The sequence below is a fragment of the Lithobates pipiens genome, unplaced genomic scaffold (genome assembly GCF_037356315.1).
Source record: "Lithobates pipiens isolate NorthernLeopardFrog02 unplaced genomic scaffold, aLitPip1_a1.2 Scaffold_1, whole genome shotgun sequence".
NCBI classification, from domain to species: Eukaryota; Metazoa; Chordata; class Amphibia; order Anura; family Ranidae; genus Lithobates; species Lithobates pipiens.
The window spans coordinates 252,433,692-252,457,772 of NW_027507685.1; the positions used below are offsets into that span (position 1 = coordinate 252,433,692).

The 24,081-nt window shown below is 45.1% G+C and overlaps 1 protein-coding gene across 12 annotated transcripts in view; it reads right to left on the minus strand.

The window, feature by feature from the left end:
* POF1B (POF1B actin binding protein) overlaps positions 1-20,162 on the minus strand; it is a 173,003-nt gene extending 152,841 nt beyond the window's left edge. For 10 of the 12 annotated variants that reach the window (XM_077485099.1, XM_077485087.1, XM_077485069.1 and 7 more), the window contains exons 1-2: positions 20,068-20,162; positions 12,666-12,901 (exon numbers count right to left, since the gene is read on the minus strand). In XM_077485099.1, the coding sequence (XP_077341225.1) occupies positions 12,666-12,863 (198 nt within the window). In that variant the 5' untranslated portion in view covers positions 12,864-12,901; positions 20,068-20,162. Of the gene's footprint in view, positions 1-5,029; positions 5,054-12,665; positions 12,902-20,067 lie in introns of those variants that run through there. The other 2 variants (XM_077485102.1, XM_077485098.1) reach the window with 1 other exon arrangement.
* Positions 20,163-24,081: the final 3,919 nt, after the last annotated feature.

Sequence of the window (24,081 nt, forward strand, 5' to 3'; positions counted from 1 at the left end):
GAGCTTCACCCTTCTGGGAAGCCCACAAGCATCAGAGCTTCATCCTCCTGGGAAGCCCACAAGCATCAGAGCTTCATCCTTCTGGGAAGCCCACAAGCATCAGAGCTTCATCCTTCTGGGAAGCCCACAAGCATCAGAGCTTCATCTTCCTGGGAAGCCCACAAGCATCAGAGCTTCATCCTTCTGGGAAGCCCACAAGCATCAGAGCTTCATCCTTCTGGGAAGCCCACAAGCATCAGAGCTTCATCCTTCTGGGAAGCCCACAAGCATCAGAGCTTCATCCTTCTGGAAAGCCCACAAGCATCAGAGCTTCATCCTTCTGGGAAGCCCACAAGCATCAGAGCTTCATCCTTCTGGGAAGCCCACAAGCATCAGAGATTCATCCTCCTGGGAAGCCTACAAGCATCAATACTTCATCTTCCTGGGACCCCTACAAGTATCAGAGCTTCATCCTCCTAGATCCTCCTTGGAAGTCCAAAAGCATCAGTGCTTCCTCTTCCTGGGACCCTACAAGCATCACAACTTTATTATTCTGGGAAGCACACAAGCATCAGAGCACTATCCTCCTAGATCCTCCTTGGAAACCCAAAAGCATAAGTGCTTCATCCTCCTGGGAAACCAAAAGCATCAGAGCTTCATCTTTCTTGGAAACCAAAAGCATCAGAGCTTCATCCTCCTGGGAAACCCAAAAGCATCAGAGCTTCATCTTCCAGAGAAGCCCACAAGCATCAGTACTTCATCCTCCTGGGAAGCCCACAAGAATCAGAGCTTCATCCTCCTGGGAAGCCCACAAGCATCAGAGCTTCATCCTCCTGGGAAGCCCACAAGCATCAGAGCTTCATCCTCCTGGGAAGCCCACAAGCATCAGAGCTTCATCCTCCTGGGAAGCCCACAAGCATCAGAGCTTCATCCTCCTGGAAGCCCACAAGCATCAGAGCTTCATCCTTCTGGGAAGCCCACAAGCATCAGAGCTTCATCCTTCTGGGAAGCCCACAAGCATCAGAGCTTCATCCTCCTGGGAAGCCCACAAGCATCAGAGCTTCATCCTCCTGGGAAGCCCACAAGCATCAGAGATTCATCCTCCTGGGAAGCCTGCAAGCATCAATACTTCATCTTCCTGGGACCCCTACAAGTATCAGAGCTTCATCCTCCTAGATCCTCCTTGGAAGTCCAAAAGCATGAGTGCTTCATCTTCCTGGGACCCTACAAGCATCACAGCTTTATTATTCTGGGAAGCACACAAGCATCGGAGCACTATCCTCCTAGATCCTCCTTGGAAACCCAAAAGCATAAGTGCTTCATCCTCCTGGGAAACCAAAAGCATCAGAGCTTCATCTTCGTGAGAAGCCCACAAGCATCAGAGCTTCATCCTCCTGGGAAGCCCACAAGCATCAGAGCTTCATCCTCCTGGGAAGCCCGCAAGCATCAGAGCTTCATCCTCCTGGGTAGCCCGCAAGCATCAGAGCTTCATCCTCCTGGGAAGCTCGCAAGCATCAGAGCTTCATCCTCCTGGGAAGCCCACAAGCATCAGAGCTTCATCCTCCTGGGAAGCCCGCAAGCATCAGAGCTTCATCCTCCTGGGAAGCCTGCAAGCATCAGAGCTTCATCCACCTGGGAAGCCCACAAGCATCAGAGCTTCATCCTCCTGGGAAGCCCACAAGCATCATTGCTTCATCTTCCTGGGAGCATCAGAGCTTCATCCTCCTTGAAAGATAACAGGCATTAGAGCTTCATCCTCCTTCAAAGATAACAGGCATCAGAGCTTCAACCCCCTAGGCACCCCAGAAGCATCAGCACTTCATTCTCCTGGGACCTTTACAAGCATTACAGCTTCATTCTCCTTCATCCTCCTAGGAAGCCCACATAAGTTTCATCCTCGTGGGAAGACCATATACATCAGAGCTTCATCCTCCTGGGAAGACCATATACATCAGAGCTTCATCCTCCTGGGAAGACCATATACATCAGAGCTTCATCCTCCTGGGAAGACCATATACATCAGAGCTTCATCCTCCTGGGAAGACCATATACATCAGAGCTTCATCCTCCTGGGAAGACCATATACATCAGAGCTTCATCCTCCTGGGAAGACCATATACATCAGAGCTTCATCCTTCTGGGAACCCCATACAATGAAATTCCAAATTCAAACTAGAACAAAGTTCTCCAGTTCATCCTCTGTAATTACAGACATGGTGCACAAATACCGCGAGTATGCAAAATAGCGCCCTGGAATTTGTTTATAGTAAATATTACAGTGGTTAGGAAGTCGGCGAGATCGCACAGAACACGGTGATTAGATGTAATTACATATGTAGGGAATGAACCAGATAAAAATATCATCACATAATACAAGGGTATTAAATGAAGGATAACTCCGACTTCACAATCATCACATAATTTCCTAAAGAAACCTGAATGACAGAAATGCAATTTGTCTGATGGAGCGATGAATCATAGAAAGCCGTACCCGCCACTATCTCCCACTCACATAATTACAGAGTGAATGAAACATACAGCCCAATATTACCCCACAGAATAGATCCTCTCTCTATTAGCAGAGGGAGGGAGGGGCCACCTTTCTGCAATTAAAAGAGGAGGGAGGAACCCCATAGCTGTCAATAGATGAAGAGGGAGGGGCCAGATCGCTGCAACTAGCAGGTGACGGAGGAGCACCAATGTTGTAATCATCAGGAGGGGGAAGGGCTACAGTGCAGTAATTAGCAGAGGAGGGAGGGGCAATATTGCTGTCATTAGCAGAGGAAGAGGGGCCGCATTGCTGTAATTATCATGAGAGGGAGGGGCCACATTGCTGTAATTAGCAGGAGGGGGAAGGGCTACAGTGCTGTAATTAGCAGAGGAGGGAGGGGCCACAATGCTGTAATTAGCAGGAGAGGGAGGGGCAATATTGCTGTCATTAGCAGAGGAAGAGGGGCCGCATTGCTGTTATCAGGAGAGGGAGGGGCCACATTGCTGCAATTATCAGGAGAGGGAGGGGCCACATTGCTGTAATTATCAGGAGAGGCAGGGGCCACATTGCTGTAATTATCAGGAGAGGGAGGGGCCACAATACTGTATTTATAAGGAGAGGGAAGGGCCACATTGCTGTAATTATCAAGAGAGGGAGGGGCCACATTGCTGTAATTATCGAGAGGGAGGGGCCACATTGCTGTAATTAGGAGGAGAGGGAGGGACAATATTGCTGTCATTAGCAGAGGAAGAGGGGCCGCATTGCTGTAATTATCAGGAGAGGGATGGGGCCACATTGCTGTAATTAGCAGGAGGGGGAAGGGCTACAGTGCTGTAATTAGCAGAGGAGGGAGGGGCCACAATGCTGTAATTAGCAGGAGAGGGAGGGGCAATATTGCTGTCATTAGCAGAGGAAGAGGGGCCGCATTGCTGTTATCAGGAGAGGGAGGGGCCACATTGCTGCAATTATCAGGAGAGGGAGGGGCCACATTGCTGTAATTATCAGGAGAGGGAGGGGCCACATTGCTGTAATTATCAGGAGAGGGAGGGGCCACAATACTGTATTTATCAGGAGAGGGAAGGGCCACATTGCTGTAATTATCAAGAGAGGGAGGGGCCACATTGCTGTAATTATCGAGAGGGAGGGGCCACATTGCTGTAATTAGGAGGAGAGGGAGGGACAATATTGCTGTCATTAGCAGAGGAAGAGGGGCCGCATTGCTGTAATTATCAGGAGAGGGATGGGGCCACATTGCTGTAATTAGCAGGAGGGGGAAGGGCTACAGTGCTGTAATTAGCAGAGGAGGGAGGGGCCACAATGCTGTAATTAGCAGGAGAGGGAGGGGCAATATTGCTGTCATTAGCAGAGGAAAAGGGGCCGCATTGCTGTTATCAGGAGAGGGAGGGGCCACATTGCTGCAATTATCAGGAGAGGGAGGGGCCACATTGCTGTAATTATCAGGAGAGGGAGGGGCCACATTGCTGTAATTATCAGGAGAGGGAGGGGCCACAATACTGTATTTATCAGGAGAGGGAAGGGCCACATTGCTGTAATTATAAAGAGAGGGAGGGGCCACATTGCTGTAATTATCGAGAGGGAGGGGCCACATTGCTGTAATTAGGAGGAGAGGGAGGGACAATATTGCTGTCATTAGCAGAGGAAGAGGGGCCGCATTGCTGTAATTATCAGGAGAGGGAGGGCCACATTGCTGTAATTATCAGGAGAGGGGAGGGGCCACATTGCTGTAATTAGCAGGAGAGGGAGGGGCCACATTGCTGTAATTAGCAGGAGAGGGAGGGACCACTTTGTTGTAACTAAGAGGGAGGAGCCACATTGTGTAATTAGATGGAAGCAAGGGGCCACATTGCTCTAATTAGATGGAGGGGCCACATAGCTGTAATTAGATGGAGAGGGAGGGGCCACATTGTTGGAATTTTAGAGGGAAGAGTCACACTGTATAATTTGATGGAGGGGAGGGGCAACATTGCTGAAATCAGATAGAGAGGGAGAAGCCACATTGCTGTAATTGGAGAGGGAGAGGCCACATTGCTGTAATTGGAGAGGGAGAAGCCACATTGCTGTAATTGGAGAGGGAGGATCCACATTGCTGTAATTGGAGAGGGAGGAGCCACATTGCTGTATATAGCTGTAGAGAGCGGGGCCACATTGCTGTAGGTAGCAGGAGAGGGAGGAGCCACATTGCTGTAATTAGCAGAGGAGGGAGGAGCCACATTGCTGTAATTAGCAGGAGAGGGAGGAGCCACATTGCTGTAAGTAGATGTAGAGGGAGGGGCCATATTGCTGTAACCAGTAGGAGATGGAGGGGCCCCGTCCACGTGTCATGACACATTGATGCACATCTCAACACATGCAATTAGATACGTTTTGATTCCCTTCCATTACTTTTAATGGAAAACACACTTGTGAAGGTGTAAATCCAGCCTCATAAAAAGCCACACATGCTGCAATGTGATTGGCTCTCCAAACAGTGATGTGGAAATTAAATGCTTTGTAGACAGTTTGAAAAAAATTTAACATCATTGACAGATGAGAAATCACCTGGGCCATGGCATGAAAACTTCTTACTTGTAATAACAAATAAGAGATCAGAGCCAAGTCCTCTTCACACAACGGCGTATTCCTCGTCTGACTCCTCTGATCCCGGGTTACTCCATAAATGATGTATTCTGATGCGGATGGTTACATAACAATAGGATGGAATTCTCTGCATCATGCTCTGCGGAGGCTTCTATAGCAACATCTCCATCAACAACCCGTACATTGTACACCATCACAAAGGGAGGAGGAAATCCCGCAGCAATTCTCATTCACACATGGAAGAATAACCCACAACCACAGGCCGGGCCTCTGTGTACACCGCCAGCTGCTCCCAGCTGTCTCCGGCGTTCACAATCTGCCCATGGAGGATTTTCTTTTCTGCAATGTTGGCTCAATGCCTTTCGTCTGTTAGGGGCCCATTCACACCTCAACGTTTTTGGACTTCTGTTTTCACGGATTTTCCTACACCTCAATGCTCAACACCAACAATCCCATTCTATCCTATTGCTGTGCTCAGTCACTTGTCCACTTACCTACCGGGCACATTTACCCCCTTCCTACCCAGGCCAATTGCCAGCTTTCAGCGTTGTTACACTATGAATGACAATTGCGCAGCTATGCAATTGACATTAACATTTTTTTTAGACACTGGCACTGATGAGGCAGCACTGATGGGAACTGATGAGGTGGCACTGATAAGCACTGATGGGCACTAATGAGGCAGTACAGATGGGAACTGATGAGGCGGCACTGATAAGCTGCACTGATGAGGCGGCACTGATGGGAACTGAGGGCACTGATGAGGTGGCACTGATGGGAACTGATGAGTCAGCACTGATGGGAACTGATGAGGCAGCTTTGATAAGCACTAATGAGGCAGCACTGATGGCACTGATAAGCACTGATGGGAACTGATGAGGTGGCACTGATAAGCACTGATGGGCACTGATGAGGCGGCACAGATGGTAACTGATGAGGCGGCACTGATAAGCTGCACTGCTGGGGCGGCACTGATGAGTCGGCACTGATGGGAACTGATGAGTCAGCACTGATGCGCTGCACTGATGAGGCGACACTGATGGGAACTGATGAGGTGGCTTTGATAAGCACTCATGAGGCAGCACTGATGGCACTGATAAGCACTGATGGGAACTGATGAGGCGGCACTGATGGGCACTGATGAGGCGGTACAGCTGGGACCTGATGAGGCGGCACTGATAAGCTGCACTGATGAGGCGGCACTGGTGGGAACTGATGAGGCATCACTGATAATCACTGAGGGCACTGATGAGGTGGCACTGATGACGCGGCACTGATGAGGCAGCACTGATGAGCTGCACTGATGAGGTGACACTGATGGGAACTGATGAGGGAGCACTGATGAGGTGACACTGATGGGAACTGATGAGGCGACTTTGATAAGCACTAATGAGCCAGTACTTATGGCACTGATAAGCACTGATGGGCACTGATGGGAACTGATGGGGCGGCACTGATGGGAAATAATGAGGCTGCACTGTGGAAAAGAAATGGCAATAATGGCGGCATCTGTTTACATGCGATGAGCTGGGATTGGACACAGCTGATCACATAGTAAAAGGTCGCTGTGATTGGCCCTTTAACTCCTTTACAGAGCATGCCTGATGCATACCCAAGGGTGTGCGGGGGGGGGGGGGGGGGGGTTCTGGGAGGACATCGATAAGCGACCTCCAGGAACTGGATGACCGCATTGTAGCCATCTTTCGGCTATAGCACAGTTGGCCAGTTGGTAAAGCTTAGGGCCTCATTTACACACAGGCCTATCTGTCTATACAACTGCATGAAGGGCCGTATTTGTCCACAGAGGATGCACAGTTGTTCTAGTTGTTGCGTCTGCATGCAGGTAGTCCCATTCTATTTCAATTGTTTTCCATTGTTATTTTGAGAAGAGTAAAACAACAAGAGCACTGTGTAGAGCTGCAAACAACCCTTGCATGCTCATGTATAGACAATAAGAAATGGTACATAAGTGGGGGGGGGGGGGGGGGGACCAGAACAACAGAAAATGTTGGCAATTAGGTAGGTCTTCTCTAAGTTCACAGGAGAGCATTTGGCCACCAACAGAAGTGGGCGGGTATAGCATGTTGTGTGTTATAACAATGAGAACATCATAAACCAGGTGGTCCCATTCATGTCCGTTGGGACGCAGCAGCCGCACAGACACAGTCATTGCTGGTGCGTTTCCCCAAAACACAGAATATGGGAACACCTGTGTGGACCTGCATTGCCGGATGACGTGATTGAAGATAGATGTACATTGTGGGATATATTTTCTGTTTTCTTTCATTAAAGGACTCGTTAAAAACTGTGTGTGTGTTTATTTACTTCTTACTTTCTTTGTGAATGAAAGTAAAGCCTTAATCATTCACACGGTTTTATCCGCAGGCCCCCCTCTTTAGTAAAAGAGCTTCAGACTCCAATAATCCCCCTCCCCCCATCAGCAGACCCCCACAAACACCAGGCCAAGGTTGTGGGGAAGAGGCCCTTGACTTCATCAACATGAGGCAAAAGTGCTTTGCCTGGAGGGTCCTTCCTGCCCATGTTGAGGGCATGTGACCTGCCATGGTTCAGGATGGGGAGGGGTGAGAATGTTCATCTCCCCCTCCTTTTTCTGGCTTGTCAGGCTGCATGCTTAGATAAGGGTCTGGTATGGAATTTTTTTAAAGACTCCTTGCTGTTTTTTTATTTTTTCTGCTTGGGGTTTGCTCGACAGCGGTCATTTAATGGCAATTTAATAACTTGTGGACCGCCCTTCTGCAGTGTGCTGCTGACGGGCGGCCTGCACAATCAAAGTGACATACATTACTGCTTAAAGTGGTGTTGCCACCAAAAAATAAAATTAAAAAATTGCTTAGAATTCATAAAAAAATAAATAAAAATAATTGTAAAAAAAAAAAAAAAAAAAAAATTGTACTCACCTCTAAATGCCTGTTGCTAGGGGGTCCCTCGTAGTCTGCCTCCTTCATTGCCCGGGCTGGTGACATCACTTCCCCTCGGCGCCGCACAGTCATCTGGGACCTGTCATGTGTCCCAGATGACTGGGTGGCATATCACGGCACGTGGCTCCGCTCGCGCATGCGCAGTGGGTGCCCGGCTGTGAAGCCACAGCCGGGTGCCCACAGTAAGAATGCCGGCGCCGCGATCGGAGCGAGGAACGAGGGGGGGGGGGGCTTCGTTCCCCCGCATCGCTGGACCCTGGGACAGGTAACGGTCCGATTATTAAAAGTCAGCAACTGCAGTATTTGTAGCTGCTGACTTTTACATTTTTTTTTTTTAGGGGGCACCCCACTTTAATGATTGTACGCAGCCAGAGCCTGCCAGCAAGTCCCTCCCAATGATTTGCGGCCGGGATCTTCTAATCGGTTGTGTCCAATGACAGCCCAGAGCTATGTGTTTAAAATCAACACAGAGCTCTGTACAGAGGGAACGATCTCTCCGTTTCTCATCCCTGCAAAGCAGGGATAAAGTGATCCGTTGGTAAAAGCAGCACACTCTACACACATTACATATAGCTAGGCACACATTTAAACCCTTATATTGCCTTAGATGTTAACCCCTTCCCAGCCATTGTCATTACTACAGTGACAGTGTATAGTCCGATCACTGTATTAATGTCACTGGGGATGTTGGCAGTTAGTTCGCGCCAGCGTCAGTTAGTGTCAGATTGTCTGTCGCACTATCACATTCCCATTATAAGTCTCTAATCACCACCATTACCCCTCCCACTTGGTGAAAATGGGCGTGATTTCAGCAAAACAGTGGGCGTGGCTCTAAGGTGGTGTGGTTAGTGTCTGAGATGAACGAGGGATGGAGGGAGAGGTAGAGAGGGATGGAGGGACAGCAGGCCCAGATCCTACACAACAATAGAAATGTGTATTCTAGAACGTTTAACAATCAGCAGATAAAGATATTCCAAACACCTGGTGTTAGCACTTCAATCATCCCGGCACCATGGTTTATTATTTTTTATTTCAGTTACTTATATAGCGCCATTAATTTACGCAGCACTTTACATATACATTGTACATTCACATCAGTCCCTACCCTCAATGAGCTTACAATCTAAGGTCCGTTATAAGTGATCAGTGCTTCGGGATGGCTGTGCTGTGATTTGTATAGCTCAAGCCAATCAGCAGGTCCCCCCCACCCCCTATGACTGAACGCCGGGACCCGTTGATCGACTCCATTATTCACAGAAGGGAGCTCTGTGTTGTAAATAACACAGAGCTCTGTACACTGACATGCGATCTTGCTGTTTTGTGTTTTTTATTCCCTGCAAAGCAGGGCGGAAAAAAAAACAGCAAGGTCGCTTAGTAAAAGCAGAACATATCACAAACATCACACATAGTTAGGCACACGTTTAACCCTTTGTTGTTAATCCTGAATAGCAAAAAATGGCCAGGTTATGAAGGGGGTAAAAAAAAAAAATTCCGGCGCTCAAGTAGTTAAAGAGCCATGTATACATATTTATATACATAACTACTGCTATGAATATATATCATTATACAAGCTGGACGGCTTTTAGCACATTTGTGCATTGCGTTCAGCGCACGCCAACATTGCAAATGTTGCAGCTTCCTGAAAGCAACCCTAATTATAGGGAGCAATATATAAATTAGCTTTTTTTTTTTTTTTTTACAAATATTTGGAATTCCTGTTTTCATGCAAAGTTTGCTAGAAGTTGTTGTTTGAAGGTGTGCAGAGAGACGACGTGGTCACACCTGATGGGTTAAATACAGTATATGTCTAAAGCTATTTCAACTTGCACACAGACATATCTAATTTCCATTGTGATATATAAATAAAGGTGCATTGTGTGCAATGGCTAGCTTGTCACCTTGAAACTACGAAAGTGGGACCGACAATCCTCATTGGCTGATGTAATTCTTTCATATGTCCTAACACGGAAAACATATTTGGGGGGTGGGGCAGGATTGGCGGTCGTCTCTTATTTTCTATACAAAAAGGTTGGGTGAAGGGAAAGGGTTGAAAAATGTTGACTACCAGTTATCTTCCGGTGAAGGGTTAACTGGCTGCGCACACCGGGGAGCCGTGCGCGGTCTGTACAGGGGAAGGTGTGGCAGCTTCTATGGTTTGAATCTGTGAAGGGATCAAAAGGATGGGCGAGGCCGAGGTATGCCAGACGCCGAGGACTGCGCAAGCCACACACAGCGAGATCGCCTCCAACTGAGCAGAACTCAACCAATGGGGGACAGGAAGACCTATTCCCTCATGCATCTCTATAGTCTTCTGCAGGGGATCAAATAAAAGCAACTATTTAATATAAAATGTTTTTTAAAGTCCCTGCTGCTTGGGTCTGTACACCTGCTGTGCCCATCATGAGGGGTTCCCACCATCCCTGTGCTTAGTTCCCAGATCTGTACACCTGCTATGCCCATTATGAGGGGTTCCCACCATCCCTGTGCTGAGTTCCCAGGTCTGTACACCCGCTGTGCCCATTATGAGGGGTTCCCACCATCCCTGTGCTGAGTTCCCGGGTCTGTACAACCGCTGTGCCCATTATGAAGGGTTCCCACCATCCCTGTGCTGAGTTCACGGGTCTGTACACCCGCTGTGCCCATTATGAGGGGTTCTCACCATCCCTATGCTGAGTTCCCGGGTCTGTACACCCGCTGTGCCCATTATGAGGGGTTCCCACCATCCCTGTGCTGAGTTCCCAGGTCTGTACACCCGCTGTGCCCATTATGAGGGGTTCTCACCATCCCTATGCTGAGTTCCCGGGTCTGTACACCCGCTGTGCCCATTATGAGGGGTTCCCACCATTCCTGTGCTGAGTTCTTGGGTCTGTACACTCGCTGTGCCCATTATGAGGGGTTCCCACCATCCCTGTGCTGAGTTCCCAGGTCTGTACACCGGCTGTGCCCATTAAGAGGGGTTCCCACCATCCCTGTGCTGAGTTCCCGGGTCTGTACAACCGCTGTGCCCATTATGAGGGGTTCCCACCATCCCTGTGCTGAGTTCACGGGTCTGTACACCCGCTGTGCCCATTATGAGGGGTTCTCACCATCCCTATGCTGAGTTCCCGGGTCTGTACACCTGCTGTGCCCATTATGAGGGGTTCTCACCATCCCTATGCTGAGTTCCCAGGTCTGTACACCCGCTGTGCCCATTATGAGGGGTTAACACCATTCCTATACTGAGTTCCCAGGTCTGTACACCTGCTGTGCCCATTATGAGGGGTTCCCACCAATCCTGTGCTGAGTTCCCGGGTCTGTACACCCGCTCTGCCCACAATAAGGTAGAGAAGCCGTAAAAGATGGCGTGTAGCATGCCAGAGTGTAATGATCATGGACAGAGGTACATATTCACGGAAAGAAGAACCGTCCTGGTGATTGCAGGAGCGTACTGGAGGAGGTCTGGAGACACAGGTGTCACAGAGGCACACAGGGGTTCAATTGAAGACACCTTGCAACTGGAAACACTGCAGTCACGGTACGTACCACTGGGAGAAGAATAGTCCAGGTGACTACAGGAAGCTTGGGGGGGGGGGGGCACTGGAGGCACTTGGTGATTCAGGGTGCACTGAGGTACACTTGCAGTCTTAGGGTGCACTTGGAGACACAGGGGCACACAGGGATGCAAATGGAGACACAGGGACACACAGGAGTGCACTGGAGGCACTTGGTGACACAGGGTGCACTTGGAGTGGAAAGGGGCACACAGGGGTGCACTTGGAGATCCAGGGTGCACTTGGAGTCTTGAGGTGCACAGGGATGCAATTGGAGACACAAGGGCATACAGGGGTGCACTGGAGGCACTTGGTGACAAAGGGGGCACTGAGGGGCACTTGAAGTTTTGGGGTCCACAAAGGCACACAGGGATGCAACAGGAGACCTAGGGGCGCACAGGAATGCAATGGAGGCACTTGGTGACAAAGGGGGCACTGAGGTGCACTTGGAGTCTTGGGGTGCACATGGGTGCAATTGGAGACACAGGTGTCACAGAGGCACACGGGGGGGGGGGGGGGGCACTGGAGGCATTAGTGGCACTTGGTGACTCAGAGGGCACACAGGGATGCATTTGGTGAAGCAGGGCTCACAGTGGGTAACACAGATGGAGGCACAGAGCACACTGAGGCTGGAGGCAGGCATGCAGGACACTAGAGACATGGGGATGCATGTGAGATACTTGGCCCAAGTGTAATGACCTGTTGCTAAAACGCCCAGCCCTGCATTGCTCTGCCATTTAAGGTAAGCTGCCTCATGAATAACCATGGCACTGGTACTCCGGGTGACACCCAGAAGTGCTAGTGGCCACACACAGGAGAGGAGACCCGGCTCTGGTATACATGCAGCAGAGAAAGTTCCTATTCCCTTACTGCCCTGACCGGACTGTGCTGGTTGGCCACTAAAACCACTACATATATATGCACAGTATTTAATCTATTTATTTAGCTGTCTGTCCGGAGTTCAGCTTTAAAGCCCCACGCTGCCAATTATTGCTGGATTGGGGTCACGCGGGGGACCTTAATGCGGTGGGATTGTCCTTACTGCTGTGTTCTGCTGCCCACACTCATCTCAGGGTGCCCACTATACAAAGTATACAGAAGCCAGGGCTGTGCCATGGCTGTTCTTACCCCAATAATCTGTGGCTCCGGGGCCCAAACCATCGACTGATATCCAGAGGCCGGTGAGGCCGGAGACATCGGCGTGGGACTGTCCAGGACTTGCACCGTCTTGGTGATAGGACTGTAGGTCCTCACGCGCTCCATGAAGACGTTGTCCCTGTCGGTGGGGCTGCCATTCTCGGACATCCAGTAGCCGGAGGTGGACATCTCGTCAGTGACGGCGACCAAAAACCGCCTTCCGAAGCCTGAAAAGGTGAAGATAATTCTTTAAAAAGAGCAACTCCAGCCATTGACAACCCTATCCAGGCCGCCCTAAGACTACGCTGCCATCTGAGACTCCCTCTGTTTATCTGTGTTTAATATTTTCTCTTTTCCAGATTAAGCAGGGCTTTCAGAAGGCCTCTGGGCAAAACTGCTGCCTCCTCCTCCATATGGTGTACTGTAAGTCTCTCTTAGATCTACATTTCTTTGCCAATGCTTCCTCCTATGTACTCCGGGGTGGAGCAAGGCTGTAAATAGTACATTTCTGAATGATCTGGGGTGTGCATAATGATAGTGCTGACAGACTGCGACTCAGAACATTGCGTTACCGGAGGATTTTACACAGCAGGTTGCTCTGCAATAATAAATGATACAATAAAAAATGCCCTATAATTGCTCTGATGATGCATTGTAATGCCAGCATGGTAAGTCAGACTATATGCTATCATATTTCAGGTCTTGGGGACCGTGTCCAAACAATGTACTTAGAGCACTCAAGAAGGATCTCATCTGTGTGATGATCCCCATTTGTAATCCAATGAAAAGCCTAAAAGGCAAAGAGGTAACACCATTGAGCTGCAAGATCTGAATAGTGGTGCTACGCTCTGGCTCTATAGTGTGGCAGGGGAGCAGTGGCAACTGGTGTCCCATCGGTCGGGGGTGAAGCAAACAGACCTGACCACAGGCATCCCCCCCCCCCCAAGTCACTTCAGCCCACCACCCACACTAAACCCCCCCCCCCAGTCGCTTGTGCCTGCACACCATACCCCCCCCCCCCCGTCACCAGCTCGCTCGCCCACCCTCTGGTCCGCCAGGCCCCCCCCGTCAGCCCTGCACTTACTACATGCAGTTCATAGCTGCGGCTTCCCCTCTCCTTCTCCTCCGTGTCCCGGCCGCCAATTCTCCTCCCAGCCAATGGGGTCTCAGGACCTGCTTCCTGATTGGCCAGGGAGGAGAAGCTGGAAAACATTAGCAAATATTAATTTGCTGTTGTCACACTCTGTGCCCCGAGCCCATCCTTTTTTAAAGCCAATTAGAGCCTCGGGCTCTAATCATGTGCAGCTAAAAAAAAAGAAATACATGTGTCTGGCACCCTGCATGGAGATTAGTGGGGAGGCGCCCGTGCACCCCTAATGAGCGGCCGCCACTGCATGGGAGTATGGACTGTGCCTAAAGAAAACAGCATTAACCTGACAGATGACAAGAGACATCCCATAGTCACATGTGCCAATGGGGTTTATGAAGACAGAACCCCGGTAATATTTGAACCCAGGAACCCCAAGTTTTGCAGGTCTAGAGTTTAAATTACTGATCTGCTACAATGTGACACTGCACAGGAATCCACCTTCAATTGATGATAAGTCTACCATCAGTGAAGAATGATCCAGAGCCAAGCCATTGGCCAGCAGGGGGCGACCCTGACACAGCACACATGGGGGGGGGTTGGTGGCGGATGGAGTTACACGGGCCGTGGCCTGATGGGCGGGAAAAGCTGTTTCTTTTTTTATATTAAACTTCAGCTCTGAAAACCGTGTGCAAGTCTCATCATCTCCTGTCACCCAGGGCAAAATAAACCGGTTGTAACAATTTCAGCTCAGCAAAGATGTGTGAAGGCGGAGCGTCTCCCTGCGCGCTGTCATCTCCAATGATATATCGAATTAATATCTGTATCAAATCTTGTATAGAGACAGGAGTCCGGAGATGTTCCTGACAGCCACCGAGGCCAATGGAGGTCTGCCCCACCCCCATGTCTACAGAGGAGCCGATTTATGGCCGTGCCCAGAGCGGAAAAAGTTTATATATGGCCGACATATTGATATAACAAAAGACCAGCATATTGAGACAATGATACGCTACGGCCAACATACCAATGGTCGCCATATACGCTATGTATACGCTACGGCCATCAATACAATTCGCCATGGCCGACATAACTATACAATGATACGCTACGGCCAACATAGCAATAGTCGCCATATCACCACAATTATACGCTACGGCCATCAATACAATTCACCATGGCCGACATAACTATACAATTATACGCTACGGCCAACAAATCGCTATAAAGTTACGCTACGGCCGACATATCAATACAATAAAACGCTACGGCCGACATATCGCTAAAATGATACACTATGGCCAACAAATCACTATAATGATACTCTACAGCCAACATATCACTACGGCCAACATTTTGCTACAATGAAACGCTACGGCCGACATATCAATACAGTGAATCGCTACGGCCAACAAATCGCTACAATATTACACTATGGCTGACATATCAATACAATGAAACTCTATGGCCGACATATCGCTAAAATGATACGATATGGCCAACAAATCACTATAATGATACCAGGGGTGGACTGACAACTCATGGGGCCCCCGGGCAATAGGAGATTATGGGGCCCCCAGGCAATCCGAGATTATGGGGCCACACAGTATACACACACACAGTATACACAGACATGTACACACAGTATACACAGACATGTTTCTATTGGCTGAGAAGGTACTGGAGAGGTGGGGCATCTATAATCTCGGGATTTTTAGACCAAAAGGATGTCGGTAAGGGACATTTCAGAGACAGATGTAAAAAAGAAAAAACACAGATTTTTACATACTGTCCCTGGTTTTACTGAGGCTGGCAACCCTGATGGGGCCCCCTAGTGGCTCGGGGCCCTCGGGCAGTGCCCGAGTGGCCCAATGGTCAGTCTGCCCCTGAATGATACTCTACAGTCGACATATCACTACGGCCAACATTTTGCTACAATGAAACTCTACAGCCGACAAATCGATATAATGTTACGCTACGGCCGACATATCAATACAATGAAACTCTATGGCCGACATATCGCTAAAATGATACGATATGGCCAACTATAGTGATAACTACAGCCAACATTTTGCTACAATGAAACGCTATAACCGACATACCTCTACAATGAAATGCTACAGCCGACATACCTCTACAATGAAATGCTACGGCCGACATACCTCTACAATGAAATGCTACAGCCGACATACCTCTACAATGAAATGCTACGGCCAACAAATCACTATAATGTAACGCTACGACCGACATATCAATACAATGAAACGCTATGGCCGACATATCGCTAAAATGATACACTATGGCCAACAAATCACTATAATGATACTCTACAGCCAACATATCACTACGGCCAACGTATCAATACAGTGAAACGCTACGGCCAACAAATCACAATAATGTTATGCCTCGTACACACGTTCCGATTATCGTACGACCGATCGTTCACATTTTGTTGCATACAACTAAGATCGAATACAACAGTGCAAAATGTGTGTAAGATTTTTGTCGTACGATTCTGGAACAATCTTCCGTCGTGCGTAGCTACGTATTTTAAATGATGTCAAATACGTGTGACCTGTGTGTCCTTCTGGTTTATTTTCGTGCTTCCGATCATGCGTGGTGTTTGTTGAATGACATTTATCGGACACATACTGTACTGGCTATACGATTGTCGTACGACGGGCTGTCATCCGACCAAAGTTTTCCTGTTTGTCCCTTCGGATTTGGTTGGACGGACTGTCGCGATCGGCTGTCAAAAGCTGCGTACTAACGATCAGATTATCGCACGATCTGTCCGAAAGCGACTTTTGTGGTCCGATAATCGGAACGTGTGTACGAGGCATTACGCTATGGCCGACATATCAATACAATGAAACGATATGGCCAGCAAATCGCAATAATGATTTGCTAAGGCGGACATAGCGATACAATGATATGCTACCTGCGAAATATTGTTACAATGACACACTACGGCCAACATATCGATACAATTATACGCTGGAGCTCACATATTTATACACTATTGATGCAATGATACACTAAGGCCAATGTATCTTTACAATGAAGTACGGCTGGCAATGCTACTCTACAGCTGACATATAAATACAATGATACACTACAGTCAACATATTGATACAAAAATACGCTGTGGCCATCGTATCTACAGTATACATAAAAACAATACGACTGACATATTGATACAATGTAATGCTACAGCTGACATAACTATACAACGATACACTAGGGCCTACATAGGAAACCAACGATACACTACAGCTGGCATAAATATACAATGCTACAGCCTACACAGTGATACAATGATAAGCTGATAATAGTTCCAGGAAACAAATAAAACTGGATTTCAGTTGCGGGTTTCAGAAGATTTCCTTCTGAGCTATTAGAAGTGTTTTGGCCTCTGAAGTTCCTGAAATACAAAACATTCACCAACCTGAGAATTTTCAAAGCATGGGGGGGGACTACTACAATTCTTTGCCTGGGTGGACAAACAAAACTACCTGACCCCCCCCCCCCCCCCCCAGATAGCTGGGATAACTTGTCATAAAAGTGTGGCAGTGTTGAATTGTAAGTCTTTTTAACTTGCTGCAAATTTTCACCTGCAGAGCACTTGAAGCACAAGTTCTAGTTGACACTTTTGCAATTTGTAACAAATTTCGGTGGCAAGTCTCTAGCAAGAGCAAAGTTGCAGTGGTGAGTCTACAGCAAGAGCTCTGCAAGTCTACAGCATGGAAATTCAGCCACAGTGCCCCCTGTGGTGGGATGCCTATTACACAACATAACCGAACCAGAACTTGCAGCAGACTTGCAGAATGTTTGCAAAGAAAAGTTGATCTGGAGTCATGCAGTGCGGAATTGCTGCAATTGTGCAACAAACTTGTGAAGGCCCAATGGGGCCCAATGAGACCAATAGTGGGGCACAATTTCTCCCAATTACTCCAACAATGGGGCACAATTCCTTCCAAAGACACCAACGATGGGGCCCAATTCCTTCCAATGACCCCAACAATGGGACCCAATTCCTTCCAATGACACCAACAATGGGACCCAATTCCTTCCAATGACACCAACAATGGGACCCAATTCCTTCCAATGACACCAACAATGGGACCCAATTCCTTCCAATGACACCAACAATGGGACCCAATTCCTTCCAATGACACCAACAATGGGACCCAATTCCTTCCAATGACACCAACGGTGGGGCCCAATTCCTTCCAATGACACCAACGGTGGGGCCCAATTCCTTCCAATGACACCAACAGTGGGACCCAATTCCTTCCAATGACACCAACAGTGGGACCCAATTCCTTCCAATGACACCAACAATGGGACCCAATTCCTTCCAATGACACCAACAATGGGACCCAATTCCTTCCAATGACACCAACGGTGGGACCCAATTCCTTCCAATGACACCAACGGTGGGACCCAATTCCTTCCAATGACACCAACGGTGGGACCCAATTCCTTCCAATGACACCAACGGTGGGGCCCAATTCCTTCCAATGACACCAATGGTGGGGCCCAATTCCTTCCAATGACACCAACGGTGGGACCCAATTCCTTCCAATGACACCAACAGTGGGACCCAATTCCTTCCAATGACACCAACAGTGGGGCCCAATTCCTTCCAATGACACCAACAATGGGGCCCAATTCCTTCCAATGACACCAACAATGGGCCCCAATGACACCAACAATGGGCCCCAATGACACCAACAATGGGCCCCAATGACACCAATAATATGGCACAATTCCTCCCAATGACACCAACAATGGGGCCCAATTACCCCAATAATGGGGCACAATTCCTCCCAATGATTCCAACAATGGGGCACTATTCCTCCCACTGGCACCAAAGATGAGATATTGTTTATTCCCACTGATGTCAGGACTTTTTCTACTCCCAATGGCAACAGAATGACCCCCCTTAAGTCTGAAGGAAAGTAAACAGGACCTTTAATTAGAAAGTCTGGGGACCCATGCTATATATTATAACCAATAATTCTGGACACACATACCTATGCTTCATAGGTTGGTTTTACCTACTTATGATTAACTTTATTAAATGTTCGATCAATGTTTCTTCTCAACATCCTTTAATGCCATTCTTACGTAGCCGTCATTTTATATACTTTTAGAAGGATTTGTATTAAAAATCATCTATTTTTATACGTTATTGCTGAAGAAGGGAGATTTGGTAACCCTCGAAGTGCATTGGCTAGATTTCTAGCAGTTTTATCCAAAGACTGGATCTTAACCATCAAGTTGTATGAATCATTGGGGGTTGAGGTACTAAAACTGGAGGGTGCAAAATCTGGTGCAGCTTTGCATAGAAACCAATCAGCTTCCAGGTTTTTTTTTTTTGGCAAACTCTCCAGTTTTAGCAAAACAACCCCATTGTTCAAGGTTCTCCTCACCAAACACATACCGATGCCACCACTAGAATGGTCTCCCCAGGAGATGGGCAAACCAAGACCAAAAGCAGCTCCCTTATGGAAGGCCACCTGAACTCCCAGCGTTGGGTTCAGTCTATGCCAGCACCACCCCATACACCCAACCACAGGCAATGAAGTATAATAAGATCCATCCAAAAATGCTTTGTCTTCTCCACCTAGCCTCTGGGGCTTCCCATTGGACTGTTAGGTAATGTCCCCTACAGTGACAGAGAAAGTGTCAAGTGATCGCGTCTCTTTGCAAACGGCCTCACCCCACCACTCCCATCCCTTCTGAAGTTTTTGGATAATGAAAATCTGCAGCCCCAAAATTTGGCACCTGCAGAAAAATGAATTCAAAATTTTAAGTATTTTTTTTTTCCAGAGACAACTTACTGCTGGCCCCTGTATAAGAGCCTGCTGGGCACATGGCTATCCTGCACAATTATATACCCAATTGTATAGAAAGCTGGATGATGCTTCTACAAAAAGCAGAAGCATCTTCAAATTATATAAAAACAAGGCAGAATAATGCTGGCAGTTGCATGAAATCGGGATCTGACGGAGCCGTCCTGGAGGGAGAAAACTTTCCCAGGACAGACCCGCAGCGGCCAGGCGTGTGCAGGTCTCCCATTGCAGGCTCAGTGGCCAGGAATGTCTCCAGGCAGCTCACTAACAAAGCAAATCTGTCAGGACTGGACTCAGGGAGAGCAGACAGGGGAGGATTGTTTCTGCTGGCTCCCATGGGAATCCCCCACCCTCCCCAAGAGTCTCCCTCCTCTTCCTTCACCCTGTGCAACGCATGTCATCTCTACCTGTGCAGAGGTAAGCCCAGAATCCTGCAAAGAGAAGTTACCTGGAGACAGAGGAGCCCTCTAGCTGGTACAGCTCGGTCTGTGATAGTACTTCCAATGCTCAGCCTGCAGAGAAGAGGGGGCGGGACACACACAGCCTGAGGGGGGCTGTCATAGGCTGACTGGGCAGTCACACACAGCACAGGAGGGCTCTGATAGGTCCAGGTGGAATGCCTAGCTTACATCACAGTCAGGTGTGTTTACCTGGCCTCAGGTGGCAGACAGGGAGGGGAGAGCGTGTACAGGATCATAATAGGTTATATTGTATTATCTTATATTGTTCTAAAACATGTTATGTAATACGATCTTAGATCATGGGAAGTTCTATTTTCTGCTATAATAATTTATTTCATACTATATTGTATTGTCTTAAAACGTATAATACTACATTATACCATCTAACGTAATATACTGCGTTATATATAACACACTATGTTATAATGTTATAATATGTTATACAGTACTGTCCTATTATATTGTTATTATTATACAGGATTTATATAGCGGCAACAATTTGCGCAGCGTTGTCCTAAAAAATAAATAATTAAATATATATATAAATATATATATATATATATATATATCATACATTGTAATCTCATGTTATATTATATGATATTAAATCCAATATTCTGCTATAATATTTTATATAATACTGCCATATTATGTTATGCTATATTATGTTATATTGCACTATATTATTATTATATAAAAAATATATACATATTATACAGTTACTATTATATTGTAAATATGATGTTATATCATATATGTCCTAATACAGTATTATATGATACTTCATTATATAATGATATATTATAGTATATTCTGGTAGATTATTTTATATTATCCTATAAAATATTTTAATATACTACGCTATACTGTATATTGTCCCATTATATATATATATATATATATATATATATATATAACATTATCTTTCACAATATAAAAAAATATTGGCCTAACCTTACTGTTGTCTTATTTTATAATTCAAAAAAGTGTATTTTTTTCCAAATAAAGTGCGCTTGTAAGACCGCTGCGCAAATACGATGTGACAGAAAGTATTGCAACGACCGCCATTTTATTTTCTAGGGTGTTGAAAAAAAAATGTATAATGTTTGGGGGTTCTAAGTAATTTTCCAGCAAAAAAAAATGTTTTTAACTTGTAAACAACAAATCTCGGCCCTTAACCACTTAAGCCCCATTTTTGCTGGCCAAAGACCAGAGCACTTTTTGTGATTCGGCACTGTGTCGCTTGACAATTGCGCGGCCGTGCGACGTGGCTCCCACACAAAATTTACTTCCTTTTTTTTCCCACAAATCTTTCTTTTGGTGGTATTTGATCACCTCTGCGGTTTTTATTTTTTGCGCTATAAACAAAAAAAGAGTGACAATTTCGAAGAAAAAGTCATTATTTTTTACATTTTGCTATAATAAATATCCCCCAAAAATATATAAAAAAAAACATTTTTTTTTTCCTCGGATGGTGGTAAGCATTGGGGGAGTCAAATGATAGGGAGCCCGAGGTCCTCTAAATAAAAGGAATTTAAGACCTTCCATGGATTTTACCATGAAAACTTCCAACCGGGTGGAAGGGTTGGATCGGTCTGGACTCTGGACTCAACCACCACGTGGCCGTGATCAGCCGGGTAGCTAGAAAGTACTTATAGAGATCTGGAAAAGCTAAGCCACCCCGATTACAGGGACGCAGGAGGGTGGTCAATTTGTATCTAAGGCTCTTTAGCTGCTATATTATATTATTTAATGTTATGTTATATTATATTATTTAATGTTATGTTATATTATATTATTTAATGTTATGTTATATTATAGTATTTAATCTTATGTTATATTATATTATATTACATTGCTCAAAAACATAAAACTTCATTATATTATGTTATATTATATATTATATTGTCCTAAAACATATTAAAACATATTAATCTTATGTTATATTATTTTATACTACATACAGTATTCTGCTATAACATTTTATATAATACTGCTATATTAATATTCCATATAATATTTTATTGCATTATATTATAATATATTATATGATAAAATATACATATTATATTGTACACATGATATTATATCATATATGTCCTAACACAATATTATATAATATACTTCATTATATTATGTAATTTTACGGTATATTCTGCTACATATTATATTTAATATCATGTTATTATTATATATTATATTACATTGCTCAAAAATATAATACATCATATGTTAATATGTTATATTATATATTATATTGTCCTAAAACATACTATCAAATATTAATCTCATGTTATATTATATTAAATTACATACAATATCCAGCAATAATTTTTTTTTTAATAATACTGTTATGTTATGCTGTGCTATATGATGTTATATTGCACTATATTATATTATATAATAAAATATACATATTATACAATTACTGTTATATAGTACATATGATATTATATCATATATGTCCTAAGACAATATTATATAATACTTCATTATATTGTGTTATACATATATTATATAATGTAGTATAGTAAAATATTTTATAGGATAAGATAATGTAATCTATCAGAATATAATATAATATAGCATAATATATATATATATAAATATATATATATAAATATATATATATATATATATATATATATATATATATATATATATATAGTATGTTATATTGTTTTGAACAATATCATACTATATTATATTGTCCTAGTACTGTACTATATAATACTACACTATATTATGGTATATTATATTACATTATATTGTGTTATGTTATATTGTCCTGAAACACAAGACATCATACTACGTTATATTGTAGTAAAATATTATATATTATAGTAGTATTATAGTAGTAGTATTATATAAAATATTATATAATACTACATTATAAAATGATATTATAATATATAATATTATGCAATATCATACAATGTTATGTTCTATTGACCTATGTATATTCTATCATACATTACTACATGATATAATGCTATATTAAGTTAGATATTTTGCTATAATATTGTTAAATGTTATATGCTATATTAATCCAATAATAGATCATGCTAATATATCATACTGCGCTATTAGGCTATACTATATTATATCATATGCATATTATGTTATATTATTATAATTTGATGTTTTGCTATTATATAATATATTATACTATGTTACTGAGCTATTTTATATTACTGTATATATTATGTTCTATTATTATTGGATGTTTTGCTGTAATATATCATACTGTGCAGTGGTTTTAGCAGACTCTGTGTGTAGGTTCTTACCTGCTTTTGTACTGTATATATTATGTCAGTTAATTTAAATGAAAGTTACGTTTTTATCTGCAATCAGTTTATTTTGCCCCCAGTAGCCATGCCGGACTCTGTGTGTTGTTGGGGGGGGGGGGGGGGCAATGACTCTCTATAATTATTATGGGAGACACAGAGGTATTTCCATGGTGGAGACAAAAGCATTCTCTGGCTTCTATAGAAGGAAAGGCAATTATTATCTCAATTTTCTGGTTAGTGACACGTCAGCGGGCAGATATTAGCGATGATAACATTTCACATATCTGACAATAAGGTGCTGAGCGGAGACTGAGGGTCCCTTCTCAATAAGTCAGATTACCATAAAGGTCATCAAGTCACAGCTCACCGGCCAACACAAATCTATAATTACAGAGATATAGAACAATCCCCAACAAGAGCACCTGTCACCTTCACTGTACAGTGACTGAGCTTGCAAGAGAAATGCTAACTGCACCTATAGCTCTGACATATACCGGAGTGCTGTACAGAGAGCACTGAGCCAGTCACATCAGTCTCTGTACCAGGGGAGCTTACACTCTAATGTCTTCCCACAGTCACACACTATTATTATTATACACTTATATAGCTCTGACATATACCACAGTGCTGTACAGAAAACACTGAGCCAGTCACATCAGTCTCTGTACCAGAGGAGCTTACACTCTAATGTCCCCCCCACAGTCACACACT